Source organism: Electrona antarctica, assembly GCF_951216825.1.
Source record: "Electrona antarctica genome assembly, chromosome: 2".
Classification (NCBI taxonomy): domain Eukaryota; kingdom Metazoa; phylum Chordata; class Actinopteri; order Myctophiformes; family Myctophidae; genus Electrona; species Electrona antarctica.
Window position 1 is genome coordinate 21,790,861 of NC_136807.1, and position 17,500 is coordinate 21,808,360.

Here is a 17,500-nt window from a genome sequence, read left to right on the forward strand (position 1 = left end):
GCGCTAGGCTACATTGGAAAACTTTACCGTTCTGCCGACCTCCCTCAGTTGGCACGCTTACTCTTCGTCTTCTACCAGGAAATGCCCTGTGATTGGCTGCTGACTCACTTCCACAGGTTGATGACCCAGAGCGAGCCTATCCGTTTGAAGCCCTCGCTATTCCAGCACATGGGAATGTTCTCCTCCTTTAATGGCAACTACAACAAGTTAAAGGATAAGGACTTTGATGAGTTACCCTACTCTAATCCCTCAGCAGAGGTCTTCACTGACATGTCCGTCTATGTGAACCACGTCCCCAGCGAGGCCTGGAATCCCGGAACTGGATTCTTCTGGGGTCGTTCCCCAATCAAAGGAAATTACCTGACAGTGGTCTTTAAAGACCCTGTTGTGGTGAAAGGAATTTTAGTAGAAACAGGGTCCTCAGGGAAAGACCTGCTGCAGTCGGCAGTGGTGGAGCTCGGCCGTGAGTCTGTCACAACAGAGAATGGAGTGAAAAGTTGTAAAACATTCCATCTGTTGGGGTCCATGGAGAAAGGGCGGTTTGTCATGAAGGATGTGGAGAAGCAGCACAGCTCTGCATCTTCCTGTCTGAGGATACAAGTCACAGCTGATCAGAATGACTGGGTTGTGATCCAGAGAATCAGGGTGACAACATAAAGGATTGCCTCAACACCAGGAACTTTACAGGTTCAATTTGAATTCAAACCAGACTGGTCATTTATCTGGTCACTTTCTTTTTTTTTAGAATATTTGTGCCCGTTTCTGCCATAGAATGTACAGTAAAGAGGAAGAGGAAGAGGAGTGCTGAGAGAGAGAATGATATGCAACCAACACATTCTCACCCAAAGCATCACCTTTGACTAAAATCGCCTGCAAACCAGGCAATTCCTCCAGTGCAATTTTGTTTTTAATAGCCCTCGGCAGACTTGGTCTGGCCCCGTTCGATTGTGATTGGATTTCCCTTCCCCCGAGTTGTGGGGCACCAATTAGGGCTGTGTGCAAATATAGGGCGGGCTTATAACCAAAGGCATTTTTTTAAACGTCGCTCGAATACAGAGATGCATACAGAGATTCCAGACTAATATCTACGCAATGATATTAGTCTGGCCATGCCATGTCTGGCTATGACAAAGTGGCCATATTAGACAAATTTGGAGATTAGCCTGAGATCACACCTTGGGGTGATCTCAGGCTTTAATGAAAAGTTCTTGGGACGCTTATTGGAAATGTCCCAGAAATGTATCACCATATCATTAAGAAATAACAGTTTCTGATGACTTATTCTTTAACAACTCTAATCCCAGATACATTGGCTATTTGAAAATATATCTACAATCTCAAAATATTTTCAGATGGGATCCTTGACATGAAAATGTTTGAGAAAGAAGCAACTCCACTCAACACGCAATATTTATAAGCAACTTTACAGAAAAACAAGGTGCTTATAATAAGCGGACATGGCAACAATGATTCGAATTTCCAAAGAGATGCTGATGCTGTAAGAATTGAATTAAGTTGACTTCTTTCTTGGTAGTACAGTACAGGAGGGAGTCCATTTATTTTTCTAGTTGCCTGCTCATTTATAATATATACATCTGTTGTGACTGGTGGCTCAGCCAGTTGGTGCGCACACAGACCATCTGCTCAGTACGGACCAAATTAAGTTTGAATGTTAAGAAAAAAGAAAATAAGAAGCACTTTGGAGAGGGTTTCAAATAATACAGCACACAAGTTCTTTAAAGGTTCTATACAGGTTCTGCAGCTCTGTGCAGTAGAAGTAGAAAAATCCTTTATTTCATGATGATTAAAAACAACAAGGGTTAAAAAACGAACAACGTGTTTCGGCCTGCATGGGCCTTCATCAGGGTCAACAAGTTTGAATGTTATTTTGCATGTTCCTCCTCTCTGCCCTTTGTTTCCTGTCTCTTTACACTCTCCAACAGTATCTGAAGCCTGAAAATGCTGAACATTATCCATGAATTTCTGTTTTATATTGTATGGATTTATTTTTTGAGGTGCAAAGAGATGCTCGATTTCTATTAAAATAGGTTCGCCCACTAGCAGGGTGCATGGAAAAAGTCTATTAGAAAGCCAACGTGTTTCGGTCTATTATGTCCTTCACCTTATTGGTCAACCTCTTATTATAACAGGAATACTTTATGGCAAACCTGTTCATGTTTAAAGGTAGTGTAAGTGATATTATTTTGGGTTTTGGTGAAAAGGTTATAGCTCTATTGTCTGATAGTAATCATTGCTGTAGAGTGTTTGTTCAACAGCAGGGGTATTGGGTCTCCCTGTCTCTCCATCTCTTTAATAAATAGAAAATAGTGTTGCCATTTTGCCAATTTCAACCAATCAGATGAGACTATATCATCAGCTTCAATTTTACAGTGTTTCAGTTTCAATTTTGTCTGCTCGTTTCTTCGTCATCACTGCCTATTTCACTTGTTTATCCTGTAGGGCGTAGGCCTATGCTGTTCGTTTTCCTGATTGATAACCCGACCTGAAAATGCATTTTCTGTTTACCAAAGTGCTTGAGAAACTGGGAGACCTCCTCCCCCCTATTACTGAACAAACACAGTGTGATCTAGTAATGATTACTAGACTATAACACAAAACATTCCTTACTGCACCTTTCATGATTTGCATGTCAGTGACAGGGTATGTCTTTGTGTAGGCTACAGTTGGGTGCCACCGATATTGTCCCTTATCATTTGACCCATTTAGGCCTGACCTCAAAATTAAAAAAAAATCCTTCTAAATCCTCCAGTTTTCTGAAATAAATATTTTCACGATTTTTCAAAAATAGCAGACCTACAAGCTCATAGACCTACAAGCTCATAGCGCGCCACCGAGTGGCGCGCTATGAGCTTGTAGATCTGCTATTTTTCAATAGCTAAATTATAACATAATGTTTAAAACACCAAAAGGGGTTCCCGCCCAAAATGGGTTAACTGTCCTTTTGCGCAGATCACGCAAACCTCAGCAAAAAGAAAAGGACAATATCGATGGCCTCCAACTGTATGTCTACTGGAGATTGGACTTTGGTTTACTGTATATATATAGTTCTGAATATATGAAGTCAGGGAATACATGTACTGTATGTTATAAATACTATTGTATTTCTAAGCGGGTTTAAGACATGCAAGCACATGCACGTACTGTAGCTTACTTCACACTGGGTGTGATTTATAAATTATACCTGTACTATAGGTACAGGTATTACAGGTATTACATTGTTTGATTGCAGCTGTCCTTTATCAAATAAGGATGATGCATACACTGAAGGTGCCCACTGCCCACACCTGGACTTTTACAAGCTGATTGGTTGATTTATTTATTAACAGTTTGCAGAATTACAGTACATTTCAAGTACAACTCAATACAAAAAATGTTAACAGTGAGTGGACGACACCATAAAGACTTTGGCACAATTTAAGGCTTCAAAGGTAGGGTAAGTGATTTTCTTTGGTTAAAATAAGTGTTAAGGGGGCACGGTGGCACAGTTGGTAGTGCTGTCGCCTCACAGCTAGAAGGTCCTGGGTTCGATTCCCGCTAGGGACGCTGTGGGTGCTGGCGGCGTGCTCTCTCCTCCGCGTCATCAGTGCCCATACCCGAGGCGGGGTTGGCGAAAGGGCCTTTCTGTGTGGCGTTTGCATGTTCTCCCCATGTCCCCTAGGGTAGGTACCCTCACAAAAAACATGCAGTAATCCTGGTCTCTAAACTGCCTCCCCCTGACCAGCCGGGGCGCCTGATGGAGGGGAAAGGAACTGGTTGGAATAACGTGTTCCTTCCACGCGCTACATCCAACCAGGGAAATCCCCCCTTTCATGTGTAAAGGAGCAACTTGGACACTCATGCATGAAGGAAGCATGAGTTCAAGTCCGTTGCTCTCCCCAGGTTGGCGGAGGGTGTGTAGAGCCCAGGATCACATTAGATAATTGACACAGGGGTGAAAAATGGGTTACAAAATCGTGGGATAAAAAACAATTATAAAAAAAAGGGTTAAATAGCTCTATATTGTCATAGTACTTGTAGGAGCCATGATGGTGCTATATTATTGGTTATGTTGGTATATTATTTTTGAACACTTGGTGGCCGGCTTTAAAGTGACAGCACTGGTTGTGTATTTAGAGGGTACAGTGATTCAGGTTAGACACAGGGAATGGGGAGCCAGCAGCAGAGACAGACAGACAGAATTGAGACTAGCTACAATATCACTGGTATGTTTGTTCATTTCAACTGCATCAAACTATTCAATAAATACCCTCAAACTGGAATCTTTGCTTGGACATCTGTTTCTGTGTACTGCGTAGTACTCTACCATACCTGTGAAGTAAAGTGCCAAGACAATAGGACACTGGAAGGTGAACATTGGCCTTTACAGTACTCATTGCTATAGAGTGTTTGTTCAGTAACAGGAGTCTCCATGGGTGCCCGCTGGCCTAGTGGTCCATTGCACATGCCGTAGAAAGGTCTCACCTGACAGCGTGTCGCGTGTTCGAGTCCCTGGCTGCATGTCTCCCTCCCATCTCTCTCTCTCCCCCTTTCCTGTCAATCTTCACTTGTATCTAGTATCAATAAAGGCAGAAATGCCTAAAACAAACCTAAAATAAAAAGGAGTCTCTGATTCCTGACTGCGCTCACTATCCTGATTGGATAAGCACAGAACTATTTCCAGGCCTGCCCATTGAACAGGAACATGTTGCCAGTCGCTTCTTACCAGAAGTCCACTATGAGCTCCATTGCCTTGCTTACAGGTGGTTTACCTTGACACCAGATTTCTTTGCACTATAGATGTTTGTTTTTGTCCTGTGTATATAAGACTGAGAGTGCTCTGAGCACTCTCAGTCACTAATATATGACACTAATATATGACAATCGAATGAGAGAAAGTAGACACCTCCTGCAACAACAGCTGCAAGCAATAAAAGCATAGGGTAGGGTAAGTGATTTTCTTTGGTTCAAATAAGTGTTAAGGGGGCACGGTGGCACAGTTGGTAGTGCTGTCGCCTCACAGCTAGAAGGTCCTGGGTTCGATTCCCGCTAGGGATGCTGTGGGTGCTGGCGGCGTGCTCTCTCCTCCGCGTCATCAGTGCCCATACCCGAGGCGGGGTTGGCGAAAGGGCCTTTCTGTGTGGCGTTTGCATGTTCTCCTCATGTCCCCTAGGGTAGGTACCCTCACAAAAAACATGCAGTAATCCTGGTCTCTAAACTGCCTCCCCCTGACCAGCCGGGGCGCCTGATGGAGGGGAAGGGAACTGGTTGGAATAACGTGTTCCTTCCACGCGCTACATCCAACCAGGGAAATCCCCCCTTTCATGTGTAAAGGAGCAACTTGAACACTCATGCATGAAGGAAGCATGAGTTCAAGTCCGTTGCTCTCCCCAGGTTGGCGGAGGGTGTGTAGAGCCCAGGATCACATTAGATAATTGACACAGGGGTGAAAAATGGGTTACAAAATCGTGGGATAAAAAACAATTATAAATAAAAGGGTTAAATAGCTCTATATTGTCATAGTACTTGTAGGAGCCATGATGGTGCTATATTATTGGTTATGTTGGCATATTATTTTTGAACACTTGGTGGCCGGCTTTAAAGTGACAGCACTGGTTGTGTATTTAGAGGGCACACAGGTACAGTGATTCAGGTTAGACACAGGGAATGGGGAGCCAGCAGCAGAGACAGACAGACAGAATTGAGACTAGCTACAATATCACTGGTATGTTTGTTCATTTCAACTGCATCAAACTATTCAATAAATACCCTCAAACTGGAATCTTTGCTTGGACATCTGTTTCTGTGTACTGCGTAGTACTCTACCATACCTGTGAAGTAAAGTGCCAAGACAATAGGACACTGGAAGGTGAAAATTGGCCTTTACAGTACTCATTGCTATAGAGTGTTTGTTCAGTAACAGGAGTCTCCATGGGTGCCCGCTGGCCTAGTGGTCCATTGCACATGCCGTAGAAAGGTCTCACCTGACAGCGTGTCGCGTGTTCGAGTCCCTGGCTGCATGTCTCCCTCCCATCTCTCTCTCTCCCCCTTTCCTGTCAATCTTCACTTGTATCTATCAATAAAGGCAGAAATGCCTAAAACAAACCTAAAATAAAAAGGAGTCTCTGATTCCTGACTGCGCTCACTATCCTGATTGGATAAGCACAGAACTATTTGAGAGTGCTCTGAGCACTCTCAGTCACTAATATATGACACTAAAATATGACAATCGAATGAGAGAAAGTAGACACCTCCTGCAACAACAGCTGCAAGCAGTAAAAGCATCCAAGCCCATTGGCATCAACAGAAGTGTAACAGTGTTCTAAGAAACTGGAGACTGGCTTACTTGGGGGATGGCTTCATGGATCAATGAAAGCCTAGTAAGAACGATGATGAATTATTGGAGCAGAACAAAAACAATAGTTGAACAGATGAATCAGGTTTTCCAGGTTTAGCATCGTTTTGGGGATAGGTTGAGTGGGTGCAGCTTGTGTTTGCTTTTGTTTTACATAAGCAATGATAATGTCAGAATTGTCAGAGAGAATAATGTCGAGACTGTAAATACAGTAAGAAAAGCTGCCTGGCGTAGTGTGGTCAAAGGTTGAGCAATGTAATCAACATTGCTCAACCTTTGACCACGGCCTTTGACGACAAGGGCGGCTGATGTTAATCTATTAAATCCGATGTTATAAAGATAAGGTTGTTTTGTTTAAAAAAATATATCACATACTGTAAATACTCATGGTTTATTTTAAAATATAATTCTGAATAAACATTCAGGATAAAGTACTGCTCATTCATTTAATGATGCAGCTATTCTAAAAATGTAGTCGGCTCACAATTGTATGTTATTCTTCAGAGGTCAATGTGATACCATGAATGAAAGAGAAATTATCCCTTACACACCACTTGAGAGAAACATAAGAGAGGAGGTGGGTGTGTGTATACATTTGAGTTGTACTATAAAGAGAGAAAAGAGAGGCGGTGGGTGTGTGTATGTTTGAGTTGTATACTATAAAGAGAGAACAAGCTCTCAGTTGTCCAACGGGGTGCTCCTTTGTCTCTGGTTGCAGGAGGGTGCATGTGGGCTTGCCACAGATCTCCCTGACACCTGGCTCATTGGTCTTGCCAAACCAGTCACTGATCTCTCCTCAGCAGTAGCTGGCCTATCTCCCAAATGCTCACCTCCCACCTGGGAGCAGTGTATCACTGGCCTTTCGTCTCCCATAGCCAAAAGAGCTGGCTTCTCTTCAATGGGTTGGGTGACTGGTCCTTCTTCAGCTGCTTGGGAGAACTGACTTCGGCTGCTAGATCTCTGTCCTTCAGTGAGAGCGTGGGTTTGGGTTCCTGGTAGTGCTGCAGTAAGAGCGGCTGTGTGTCTGCTTGGGGCTCGGGATGGCGGGGCAGCACTGTCTTGCTGCAAGTCCCCATTGACCTGAGAGAGCAGTAGAGACAAACTCACATGTTGAACACTGAAGCCTAATTATTCTTGCGTCGTGCACCAAAATAGGTGATTAGCAACCTCACACGATGTGCACTGCGGCGTGTTGTGAGGTGTGAGCTTGTAAATCTGCTATTTGTGGTACACAAGTATAAATCACTGTTTATTAAGCATGTGTGTGAGCCTGTGAGGACAAATACAGTTGAATTAATACTCCAGATTTCCAGTATTAAAACGATATGTGCTGTATGTGTTTGTGTGTGGGTGTTTAATGTACCTGTGTGTAGTGAGTTCTATGTCATCTGTAATCATCTTTAATATTTCAGATGACAAACCTGTTTGTTGGCAGCCGGCAGTCTGGCTGTGCCTTTGCTGCCTCTGTGTGGCTGGGGGCTGGAGGTGCGCTGTGGGTCCAGGCCCCAAGCCCCAAGCCTTCTACAGCCCTCTGTAGATCGGCTGGTGGGGTTGATGCTGCATGCAGGGAGGCGAACTGGCAGGTCCCAGGTCCCCTTGAACTCTGGCCACGCACTGCCCTTCTGTCCCGCAGATCACACACACGCACGCACACACGCACGCACGCACGCACGCACGCACGCACGCACGCACGCACGCACGCACGCACGCACACACACACACACACACACACACACACACACACACACACACACACACACACACACACACACACACACACACACACACACACGCGCGCGCGCGCGCGCGCACGTGCACACGCACATCACATGTGCACAGCACTTAGTGTTATAGTCAACAATTATTGCAGACACTGAGAGAGAGAGAGGATATACTGTCCTTGTGTTCCCCAAGAAGATCCGGCTCAAAACCTTGGGGTGACAGGGCCTTCTCTGTGGCCGCCCCTACCCTCTGGAAAGCACTCCCCCAAACACATCAGGGATGCTCCCTGCCTCCCTCCCTCCCCACCTTCAAAACTGCACTGAAAACCCACCTGTTTAGAATAGCATTTCCATGATTCCGTGTTTTTAACTTGTTATATGTACTGTTTTATTGGTTTTAATTCTTATTTTATTTGCTTTTTCTAATAAAGTTGTCCTATTCCTTATGGTAACATGTACGGTATTCTTTCTTATGTCCCCCCTGGTCCTCACACATGTAAAGCGTCTTTGAGTACCATGAAAAGCTCTAAGCTATATTATTATTATATATTTGTGATATGCATTCCATTCACCTTGGTCATTTCTGGGAACAGATGTCCTCTATCATTGGCAATAAATGTGGTGCGACCCTCAACTGCATTAGGCCTCTGCACGTGAGCGCACGCACGCACGCACGCACGCACGCACACACACACACACACACACACACACACACACACACACACACACACACACACACACACACACACACACACACACACACACACACACACACACACACACACACACACACACCATTACAACAATGATGCTGATTTAATGTAAACAATACCTCAATTGTGTTTTAAACACACACATTCTGCAGCTCAACTATACCTCTTTGCATTGTTTGGACACACACCAATTCTGCAGCTTCTGCGAGCTGAAAGCACTTTCATACTGTAAATACAAAAAGTGGATGAGCGGTAACAGTAATCGTTTTGTTTAGTTTTTTTTACATTGTTGTTTGACAAGATTATTTCAAATATTTACCTGGTTTGCTGAGTAACTGGATGACATCTTGGCGAGATGAATGACATGCACGTAGCCTACTGTGCTAGCCAGTCTGTTATGTTGATTCGTTGCATAGCAACTGAAGCAACAACAGAAACTCCCAAAATGCTCAAGTGAGTTAGTTTTCAAGTGAAACAGATACAAGCTCAGGATGTTTGGTTTCCACGGCTTAAGAAGTTTACAATGTAAATTGAATTGTGGGGCTTTGTTAGTATTAGTAATAGGTGAGCAAATAGCAATGCATAAAATACAGTAGACATGAAACATTTTTGTTTTACATTATAGTGGAATATGTATATCGACGCTAGGTGGCAGTAGGTGGTTGTCAGGTACTTGAAGCTGTAGGGCAGGCCACTCAGAGGAAGAATGTGTTGGCGGAAGTAAGTAAGAGCTCAGTGCTCTGCAAAAAGTCACAACAACAAACAACGGAACAAGTTAGGCTAGAGGAGAAGCACGTTGTTATCAAACGGAGAGCATCTTGGAAAACATAAATAGTTTACTAAAGCTTAGCTGGTGTTTTTATTATTTAGCCCATAATCTACGTTTTCAGGGAGACGTTAGCGCAGCGTGGTGTGTTGTACAGGTGGGATGTCCTGCCTGTCTGTCGGTTCGTGTGCAACATGGTGCAGATGAGACACGGTCTGCACGTCCCGAATCTCTAGCTCGATTCCATTCAGATTCTTCCAAGACATCTTCACGAAAGAACACGAGTGTGTAGTTGTGAATCCAGTTCGGTTCCACGACACATGGAGGGGCCATCGTCATCCTCTCGCCCCCCGGCGGGCAGGAGAGGGTCTGCCGGGGAAGCAGAGACTGGCCTCTCCAGAGACACCAAGACGCACTTTCGCGTGTGTCGGTTCATCATGGAGACAGGTAACCTATTAACCAGTAACCTCACGGTCCTCACCTGCCTGTGATATATATTTTTGCGGGGCGCTAGTACCTCCTATGTCCAGCTTTGAGGGTCTGTGTAAACAAATATTGAAGTCCAGACAAAAGTGTGTAAACACAAATATTGAAGACAAAAGTGAGGAATTGTGATTGGCCAGAATGAGATGATGTATTATTGATGATAAGAGCGCCTCTCGCTACACACAGGTGTGATTTTTGAGGGGCGCTAGCCTACAGGTTTAATGTTTGTTTTTAATTTAATGTTTGTTTTAAAAACGCCATTGACAATGAAGGGAAAATTTACATCATCTTGTCCCTAACACAAACATTATATGTCTTGTCTTTTAGAGATCTTTAGATTTAGATCTTCTTTAGAGAGAACAAGAAATACTTTGCCAATTTCACCCAGTCAGGAAAAAAAGCCCATTTATTGACTTAATATTTGTAGTGTTCTATTTACAAAAATAAGTCTGCCAATTTCACTTGTTTATCCAGTATCCTGTATGAGTTCTATTCCTTCCTTCCTGACTGGATGAAATTGGTATCCCGCCCTCTAAATGTATTTCCTGTTTACTAAAGAAAGAGCTGGAGACGTGATGTTTCTGCTCAAACACTATAGCAATGATTACTATCACACTATAGACTATTTAACATTCATTGAAACAAAATAATATCACTTACTGTACCAAATGGAATAGGTAAATTTTGGTTTCATTTGTACACTGAGTTACAAATGGATAGATTGACACAGGATTTTGCTGTGTAGTGTTCATGCATCTCTGCAGTGCTTATAGAGTATACCAGTATGCCGCCTTAAAGGCGAGAAGCGACCGCAGGGCACTTCCGGAATAATGTCAATTCATTGTGTCAGCACTACAGCGGAGCGGACAGACGGTGAAATCTCCAAATTGCCTCATATAAGCATTGTGGTCCAAAAATAAATGAACGGTCTCAGCAATATTGTCAGGGAGGTGTCTCTGTGTCGTCCCAACAGTCAGTCAGTGATATTTGATAGCATCTTTTTATAGCGAAGTTTTTAATAATTCGTTGGCAGTAACATTAGCGTTTTCTCTCAGTCAGTTGATTATTTAATCCATATGAGTCAAACCACCGCGATCATTTGTTTATTTTTGGAACACAGTTCTTATTTGACGCAATATGAAAAAGTTGTGCTCCTGTCACTTTGAGGGATGCCTCCGTACAAATAAACTTCTCGAAATGTACAGAAACAAGGCCGTTTCTGAGGACATTTCTCAATGCACTTTCGCACAAAATACAGAAATGCAACAGTATAAGTACAACTAAAGCATGAAAACTTACAAGCCAAGGCTCTTCAAAGCACACGTGAGGAGGAAAAGGGCAGCATTACAGGCAAGAGTAACCATGGAGAGTAACAGGCAAGCATTACAGGTAGCAGCGTGATGGAAGCAGCGTTACAGGAAAACGTGACTGCTTCTGCGTTCAGAGCGTGTGAAGGATGGAAGCATTACAGGCTTCCTGCACGTTTTCATAGTAACTGTGACTAGAGATGTCCCGATACTGTATCGGTATCGGAAAAGTATCGCTATTGGACCTTTTTGGGCATATCGGGTCATATCGGTATTGGCGAATATGCCAGTCTAACCACAGATCCAACACAGAGGTAAGGGGTTGACACTATGGCAGGTAAATAAAATGTTGGGGCATGTGGAGTTTGCTTTGGAGTTGCCCAAACTCCAAGTGCACATTGAGTGAGGAGTCTGCTATAAACAACACAAGATAAAATAAGTAATTTTCTTTTTTAAATTATTATAAATATATATAAATGGTATCGGCATTCGGTATCGGCTAACACAGAAATTATGATATCGGGATCGGATCGGGAACGAAAAAAGTCGGACATCGGGACATCCCTAACTGTGACCTGCGGTCGCAATAAGTACAGATAGAGTACAGGTGAACATTTCAGGTAACAAAAAAAGCTCATCATCATGCTCTCACTTCACCCACCCTCACCTCTTCCAGGAGTGCGGCTGGGTATGAGTTCGGTCCCTGTGGCCACGGCGTGCGTACTGTACCACCGTTTCTTCCAGCACGTGAGCGTGCAGGTGTATGAGCCGTACCTGGTGGCCATGAGCTGTGTCTACCTGGCCGGCAAGGTGGAGGAGCAGCACCTCAGGGCACGTGACATCATCAACGTCAGCCACAGGTAACAAGTTAAAGTTTCAGATGTTTTGTTGGAGGCGAATGTACTGCTACCTTGTGTGTTTGGTTTTGTCATATATTGCATCGCCTGACTTAGTCTCCCTGTCCCTTTGTCCTTTTACTACTGCCTGTACTGTCTCCTTCCTTTCCTTCTCTCGCTTTGTTTCCTCTCACCCTCCAGATATTTCAATAGTGGTAGTTCTCCACTGGAATGTGACAAGGACTTCTGGGAGCTAAAAGACAGTGTGATACAGTGTGAGCTGCTCATCCTCCGGCAACTCAACTTTCATGTCGCTTTTCAACACCCGCACAAGGTGTGTGTGTCTGTGTGTGTGTGTGATATGTTTTCTTTATTTCTGCCTGTATGTGTGTAAAGAGTTTTTATTGGCATTTGTGTATGTTTGCAGAATTCAAACGGTGGTGTGTGTGTGTATTGCATTCGATTTTAGGGGCTTTTCTTGCCTTTATTGAGTGCATTGGAGAGACAAGAAACAAGGAGAGCACGAGCTGGGAGTTACATGCAGCAAATGGTCTGACGAGCCCTGGGACGCCGATAGCCTTTGGACACGCGTGTGTAGTTGTGAATCCAGTTCGGTTCCACGACACATGGAGGGGCCATCGTCATCCATGGCTATCGTCGTCCCAAACCTTTTCAGGATGAAGGTGTAGAGACATGGCTTGGATGTTAGAGGAGGAGTTAGGGCCGATTCATACTACTATTTTACCGCTGTTTCGGCACTGTAGTGCCCCCCCCCCCCCCCCCGAACCTCAAATGACGTCACATTGTAGGCTCTACAGAGCCGAAACCGACTTTTATTCGGCTCTAAAATAGGAGTATGAATCGCGCCTGAGTGCGTGTAGCAGTTGAGTTATCAGCATGCTCTTTGCATCATACAATGAGACAGCTATCACAACTGCTCAACTGTAAATTCTGGCTAATTCTGAGGCAGACAAAAGCATCAGAGAAATTACATGGCATACTCTGATGGCTTGAAACAGCCCACTTAGCAGTTTAAAGTTATAAATTCTACTAACAAGCGATAGCTTGTGTAATCAATATAATGTACATTATCTAATGTTCTGTCTCTGCAGTATCTACTACACTACTTGTCATCCGTGTGGTCATTGGTGAATCGCCATGCCTGGTCTCGAACCCCTGTCGCGGAGACTGCCTGGGCGTTGCTGAGAGACTGTTATCACGGTCCCATGTGCATCATCCATGCACCCCAACACATCGCCATAGCAACGCTGTACCTAGCGCTGAACAGCTACGGGGTGGAGCTGCCTCTAGGGGAGAAGGAGTGGTGGCAGGTAGTGTGTGTGTGTGTTTAAAGATTGTGTGCCACAATTTTTGTATTTTTCCAGTTTTTCATGTGTCTATGAGGTGACAGTACTTCATTAGACACCCTGGAGTTGTTTTTATGTGCAATGGTGTATTAACTTTGTATTTAGGGTTTCTTCCTGGAGGCTGAACCCTTGACAGTCAAACAGGCCAATGAAGTAAACAGTAATATAGTGACCACACTATCAGCCCTTCCCCTAACCCCTCCCCCTTTATCATACAACTACAGCTGTGGGTGCGGCTTCAGTTCAGGTGGATCACCACCCATCACCAACCAGGCAAACCAGGCATACTTAATGAACTGGTGGGCGTGTCCACATAAAAGCATGATTTTAACAAATACTGTACACTATTTGGAATAAGTTCTTCCCCCTTATATTGTAATAATACCCTGATGATCATGTTTTAGGGTGGAAAAAAATTGTGGCACTCCATCTTTAAGTTTCATTCGGTTTGTAAGCAGTGTTGGGGGTAATGGTGTTACAAATAACGGCATTACTGTAACAGAATACTTTTTTGGGTAACGGAGTAACCTGATGGATTAGTTTGCAATTAGAGTAATCAGTTACTTATTTACTTTTTCCAAAACAATGGCGCTACTTAGTTACATTTAACACCCTATATTTCCCGGTTCTCTCTGTTGCCACAAAGAAAAAAGAATCCATCTGACGTTGCGATACAGGTCGCTCCAATGAACTGCAGTGGCCAATGAGGCATCTAGGTTTTTATATCTATGGCGTAATCATTGTAATCTACCGTATTTAATAGGTTGATTCTTTCTTTTTTTGCCAAACTTCTTCGCAGGTAGGTTTTTATTTTTCTAACGTAGGGGAATACCTTTTAATTGCGGTAATCCTGAACTTAACTGAATACTGTATGTAACGTTCCCCAACACTGGGAATTTGAGTGTAAGGTAATAGTTCATTTGATTTTATCAAAAATATTTTTTGGAGGTTTGGAGGAGACAAGTTCTATCATATGAAACAGAAGTGTATTTTACAAATACTACTTTCTCAGAAAATGCATTTTTCTTAACCTGGCATCCCATTCATAAGCTTAAGGTAAATAACAGCTTAATTATGACAGGATATTGGTTCCTTTTTTGTGTATGTGCAGGTGCTGTGTGAGGATATGACCAAAGCAGACATCGATGCCGTCATCTCAGACCTTCTCCAGCTCTACGACATGGAGGCCAAGTGTATCTGAAGGACATGCCTATTACACCAGCCCACAGGGGACGAATGGGGTTTAGTTCATTACTGTATGTGTGACCCCACTGTGTCTCTAATGGTGTGCATGCAGGTGTATTTATGCTGAAGTGTGCTGTCTGTGCACACGGTATGTACATGCCTGTGTGTATTTGTGTGCAGCATGCATATGTATGCCTGTATACGTGTGTGTGAGAGAGTGATGTTACAGTATGTTGCCCCAGTAACAGTAAGTATACTTTGTGCATCGGTGTTGAGGCTGTTATGGGGGTACCATTTCTCTCCGTCCCTGTGTGGTGATGTTTTGTGAAGTGTTAGTGTCATTAAACAATACGCAATTGTTTCCCACTGTTCACTTGCAAGGTTTAAGTGATGCATTTTGTACAACTTGAAATTCCACACCAATAATCATTATGTCAATATTTGGTGGGTAAAGGTCTTAAGGTGTGTGTGTGTGTGTGTGTGTGTGTGGGTGTGGGTGTGGGTGTGGGGGTGTGGTGTGGTGTGGTGTGTGTGTTGCACCATTGTGGAACAATTGTTCAGTGCCACGGTAGCTATGAAGCCCACCCCCAGTGCTACCTGGATTGAAATAAGGGCATTGCTGTAAAAGTTTAATATGTCACACCACGATGCATTGAGAGCTTGTAGATCTACCCTTTTCCCTGCTATTTTAGAAAATAAAATAAACAAATGAGAATGTTTGTCTTTCTTTGAAAATGTGCCCAAAATAGGGATGCCAGGTTTAAAGTTGTTGAACTAACACTGGACATTTTAGTTTTTATACCCATGTGTCTTAACTCCCACTGTCTATAATATAGATGGTAGGTAAATTTTGAATTACCGTTCAATTTAACACTTATTGTCTCCACCAGGCCGAAGGCATGGAGAGAGAGTATGTTTTGCGATCCGTCTGTGTGTCCATCCGTCCGTTTGAACAGCTAATCTCAGGCACCGTTAACACGGTCGGTGCCAAATTTTGCACACACACTCATGGATGCTAACGATGAACCTCTGCCCCAAAATTTCCAGAGCGGCCTGTTCTAGCGCCACCAGGAGGCCGACTTTTGAAAAACACATTTTTTGATATTACTCCTCCAGATTCTGTCCAAAAGTTCCGCAAATCATTACACACTATCTCTATAGTCATGTGTGTTCATATTCCATCCTAATTGGCTAGCAAAGTTTGCAGGATTGGCCCGTTTTGAACAAAAAGCCTCAAATCATGAACGCAGCGTGCAATTTACGTGAAATCTTTCATGGCATTTCCTACTAGGCTGAGGAATATATCCCACCCTTTTCATATTGGCCTGTTATAGTGCCACCAACAGGTGGATTTTTGCAAAACACATTTTTGGAACAAAATGTCTCAAATTATCCAATTGCTATCCAAGGTGTAAGAAGAAATGGCACCCTTTTCACATTGGCTTATTATAGCGCCACCAGGAGGTCACAACCTGACGTTCCCTCATGGTGGAGACCTGTGCCCAGAGGGGCACTTCATCTACTTTTACTTTTACTTCCTGGGCATGTGCGATACAAAAAAATTCATACCTCAATGTGTATACCTACTGTACATAGCTATGAATATGACTATGGGTTCACACTTGTTTTATATTTTTGAGTGGTGCAAACCACTCCAATAACCAGCTTTGTCTGTATCTATGTGTCTATGTATGTGTGTACCTGTACGTGGGGCCACATACAGGTGAGCATGGTTGCTATGGTTAGTGTGTGTGGTTACTATGGTCACTGACATTACGTCAGACCACAGCTGATCAGGCTATATAAGACCTTGCACCACTCAGTTCACACGGGTGTGATTCTTTTGTGTATCAACAGCAAAAACGGCACATTATAGGTAAACAGTGCTCTTATTTTACATTCCACAGACCAGAAGACAGCGCTCTGGCCATGTTCTGGTGTAGACGGTTGTGTCCCCTCAAACAAGCACTTGCGCGGTCAGGCAACCTGAAAGCAAACTCCACCTGCCCAAAGTTTTATTTACCTGCCTGGGGCAGGTGGGCAACCCTTGGTGTCAACACCCATGGATTTATAATAAAAACAAACATCTATAGGCATCTAAGGAATTGAAAACAAACACTAACAAAACTACAGTCCAGTGGATTGATTTTACTTCACCCTCATTCCTATTTCTATCCCCTTTCCTCGCCTCTCTCTGCCTTCCTTTCCTTGTCCTGTCTCCCTCTCCTCTCCCCATCATCACTCCTTCCTCCCCTCTCTTCTCTGCCTCTACTGGTCTCCCTCTCTCCCCATCTACCTGTCCACCTCTCGTCTCTCACCCCTCCCTCATTCTCTGTCTCCCTAATGCTATATATTAATAATGAAGAAGGTGCATGTTCAGCCAGACTCCATGAATAAACCAGCAGATGGGAAGGTATAGGGAGAGAAGAAGTCGGAGAGGGATTGAATTGTAGGGGGGTGCAGTTTGGGTGTACAAAAGTTAGAAGCAAAGATAGGGACTAGGGAGGGAGAAAGATTGTGTGTGACACCTTTCAGTTGAAAATATATTGTTTTCAGTGAGCGACACGATGTACGATGAAGATTGATCAGCCCTCAACACTTCAGCACTCTGTCCCTATGTGATCATCTCTTCACTGCATGCCTTTCATCTGCTTACACACAGCTTAACGCTGTGCTTCAAGAGGAAGCCATGAGTCCACACAAAAGAACACTGTGTGTGTGTGTGTGTGTGTGTGTGTGTGTGTGTGTGTGTGTGTGTGTGTGTGTG

The 17,500-nt window shown here is 43.7% G+C and overlaps 3 protein-coding genes across 5 annotated transcripts in view; 2 read left to right on the top strand and 1 right to left on the bottom strand.

Moving 5' to 3' along the window:
* Positions 1 to 715, top strand: part of LOC306918013 (alpha-1,3-mannosyl-glycoprotein 4-beta-N-acetylglucosaminyltransferase C) — a 10,737-nt gene extending 10,022 nt beyond the window's left edge. For both annotated transcript variants that reach the window (XM_079496017.1, XM_079496018.1), the window contains one exon: positions 1 to 715. This exon is cut by the window's left edge and continues 221 nt beyond it. In XM_079496017.1, coding sequence (XP_079352143.1) covers positions 1 to 657 — 657 coding nt within the window. In that variant the 3' untranslated portion in view covers positions 658 to 715.
* A 6,009-nt stretch (positions 716 to 6,724) lies between these two features.
* cfap126 (cilia and flagella associated protein 126) lies at positions 6,725 to 9,180 on the bottom strand. Its single transcript, XM_079522019.1, has 5 exons — positions 9,106 to 9,180; positions 8,950 to 9,012; positions 8,646 to 8,720; positions 7,774 to 7,974; positions 6,725 to 7,432 (listed from the first exon to the last, which is right to left on the bottom strand). Exons 1-5 carry the CDS (start codon positions 9,130 to 9,132, stop codon positions 7,031 to 7,033), a joined length of 768 nt encoding a protein of 255 aa, XP_079378145.1. The 5' UTR covers positions 9,133 to 9,180; the 3' UTR covers positions 6,725 to 7,030.
* Positions 9,181 to 9,481: 301 nt separating this feature from the next.
* Positions 9,482 to 15,444, top strand: ccnq (cyclin Q). 2 transcript variants are annotated; one of them, XM_079522031.1, is made up of 5 exons: positions 9,482 to 9,999; positions 12,022 to 12,205; positions 12,383 to 12,515; positions 13,294 to 13,540; positions 13,986 to 14,014. In XM_079522031.1, exons 1-4 carry the CDS (start codon positions 9,873 to 9,875, stop codon positions 13,531 to 13,533), a joined length of 684 nt encoding a protein of 227 aa, XP_079378157.1. In that variant the 5' UTR covers positions 9,482 to 9,872; the 3' UTR covers positions 13,534 to 13,540; positions 13,986 to 14,014. The 2 variants fall into 2 exon arrangements, with proteins under 2 accessions (XP_079378157.1, XP_079378156.1); XM_079522030.1 differs by lacking the exon at positions 13,986 to 14,014 and adding an exon at positions 14,660 to 15,444 and having other exon boundaries at positions 9,483 to 9,999; positions 13,294 to 13,512.
* Positions 15,445 to 17,500: the final 2,056 nt, after the last annotated feature.

What these genes read in the sequence shown, in the direction of transcription:
- cfap126 (XM_079522019.1), bottom strand. Translation starts at nt 9,132, where the DNA reads ATGTCATCCAGTTACTCAGCAAACCAG. An exon ending in TGTCCAAACAATGCAAAGAG is followed by an intron (nt 8,721 to 8,949) that starts GTATAGTTGAGC and finishes GCTCACGTGCAG; the next exon opens with AGGCCTAATGCAGTTGAGGG. An exon ending in TGCCGGCTGCCAACAAACAG is followed by an intron (nt 7,433 to 7,773) that starts GTTTGTCATCTG and finishes CTGCTCTCTCAG; the next exon opens with GTCAATGGGGACTTGCAGCA.
- ccnq (XM_079522030.1), top strand. Translation starts at nt 9,873, where the DNA reads ATGGAGGGGCCATCGTCATCCTCTCGCCCCCCGGCGGGCAGGAGAGGG. An exon ending in TCGGTTCATCATGGAGACAG is followed by an intron (nt 10,000 to 12,021) that starts GTAACCTATTAA and finishes CACCTCTTCCAG; the next exon opens with GAGTGCGGCTGGGTATGAGT. An exon ending in CTTTTCAACACCCGCACAAG is followed by an intron (nt 12,516 to 13,293) that starts GTGTGTGTGTCT and finishes CTGTCTCTGCAG; the next exon opens with TATCTACTACACTACTTGTC.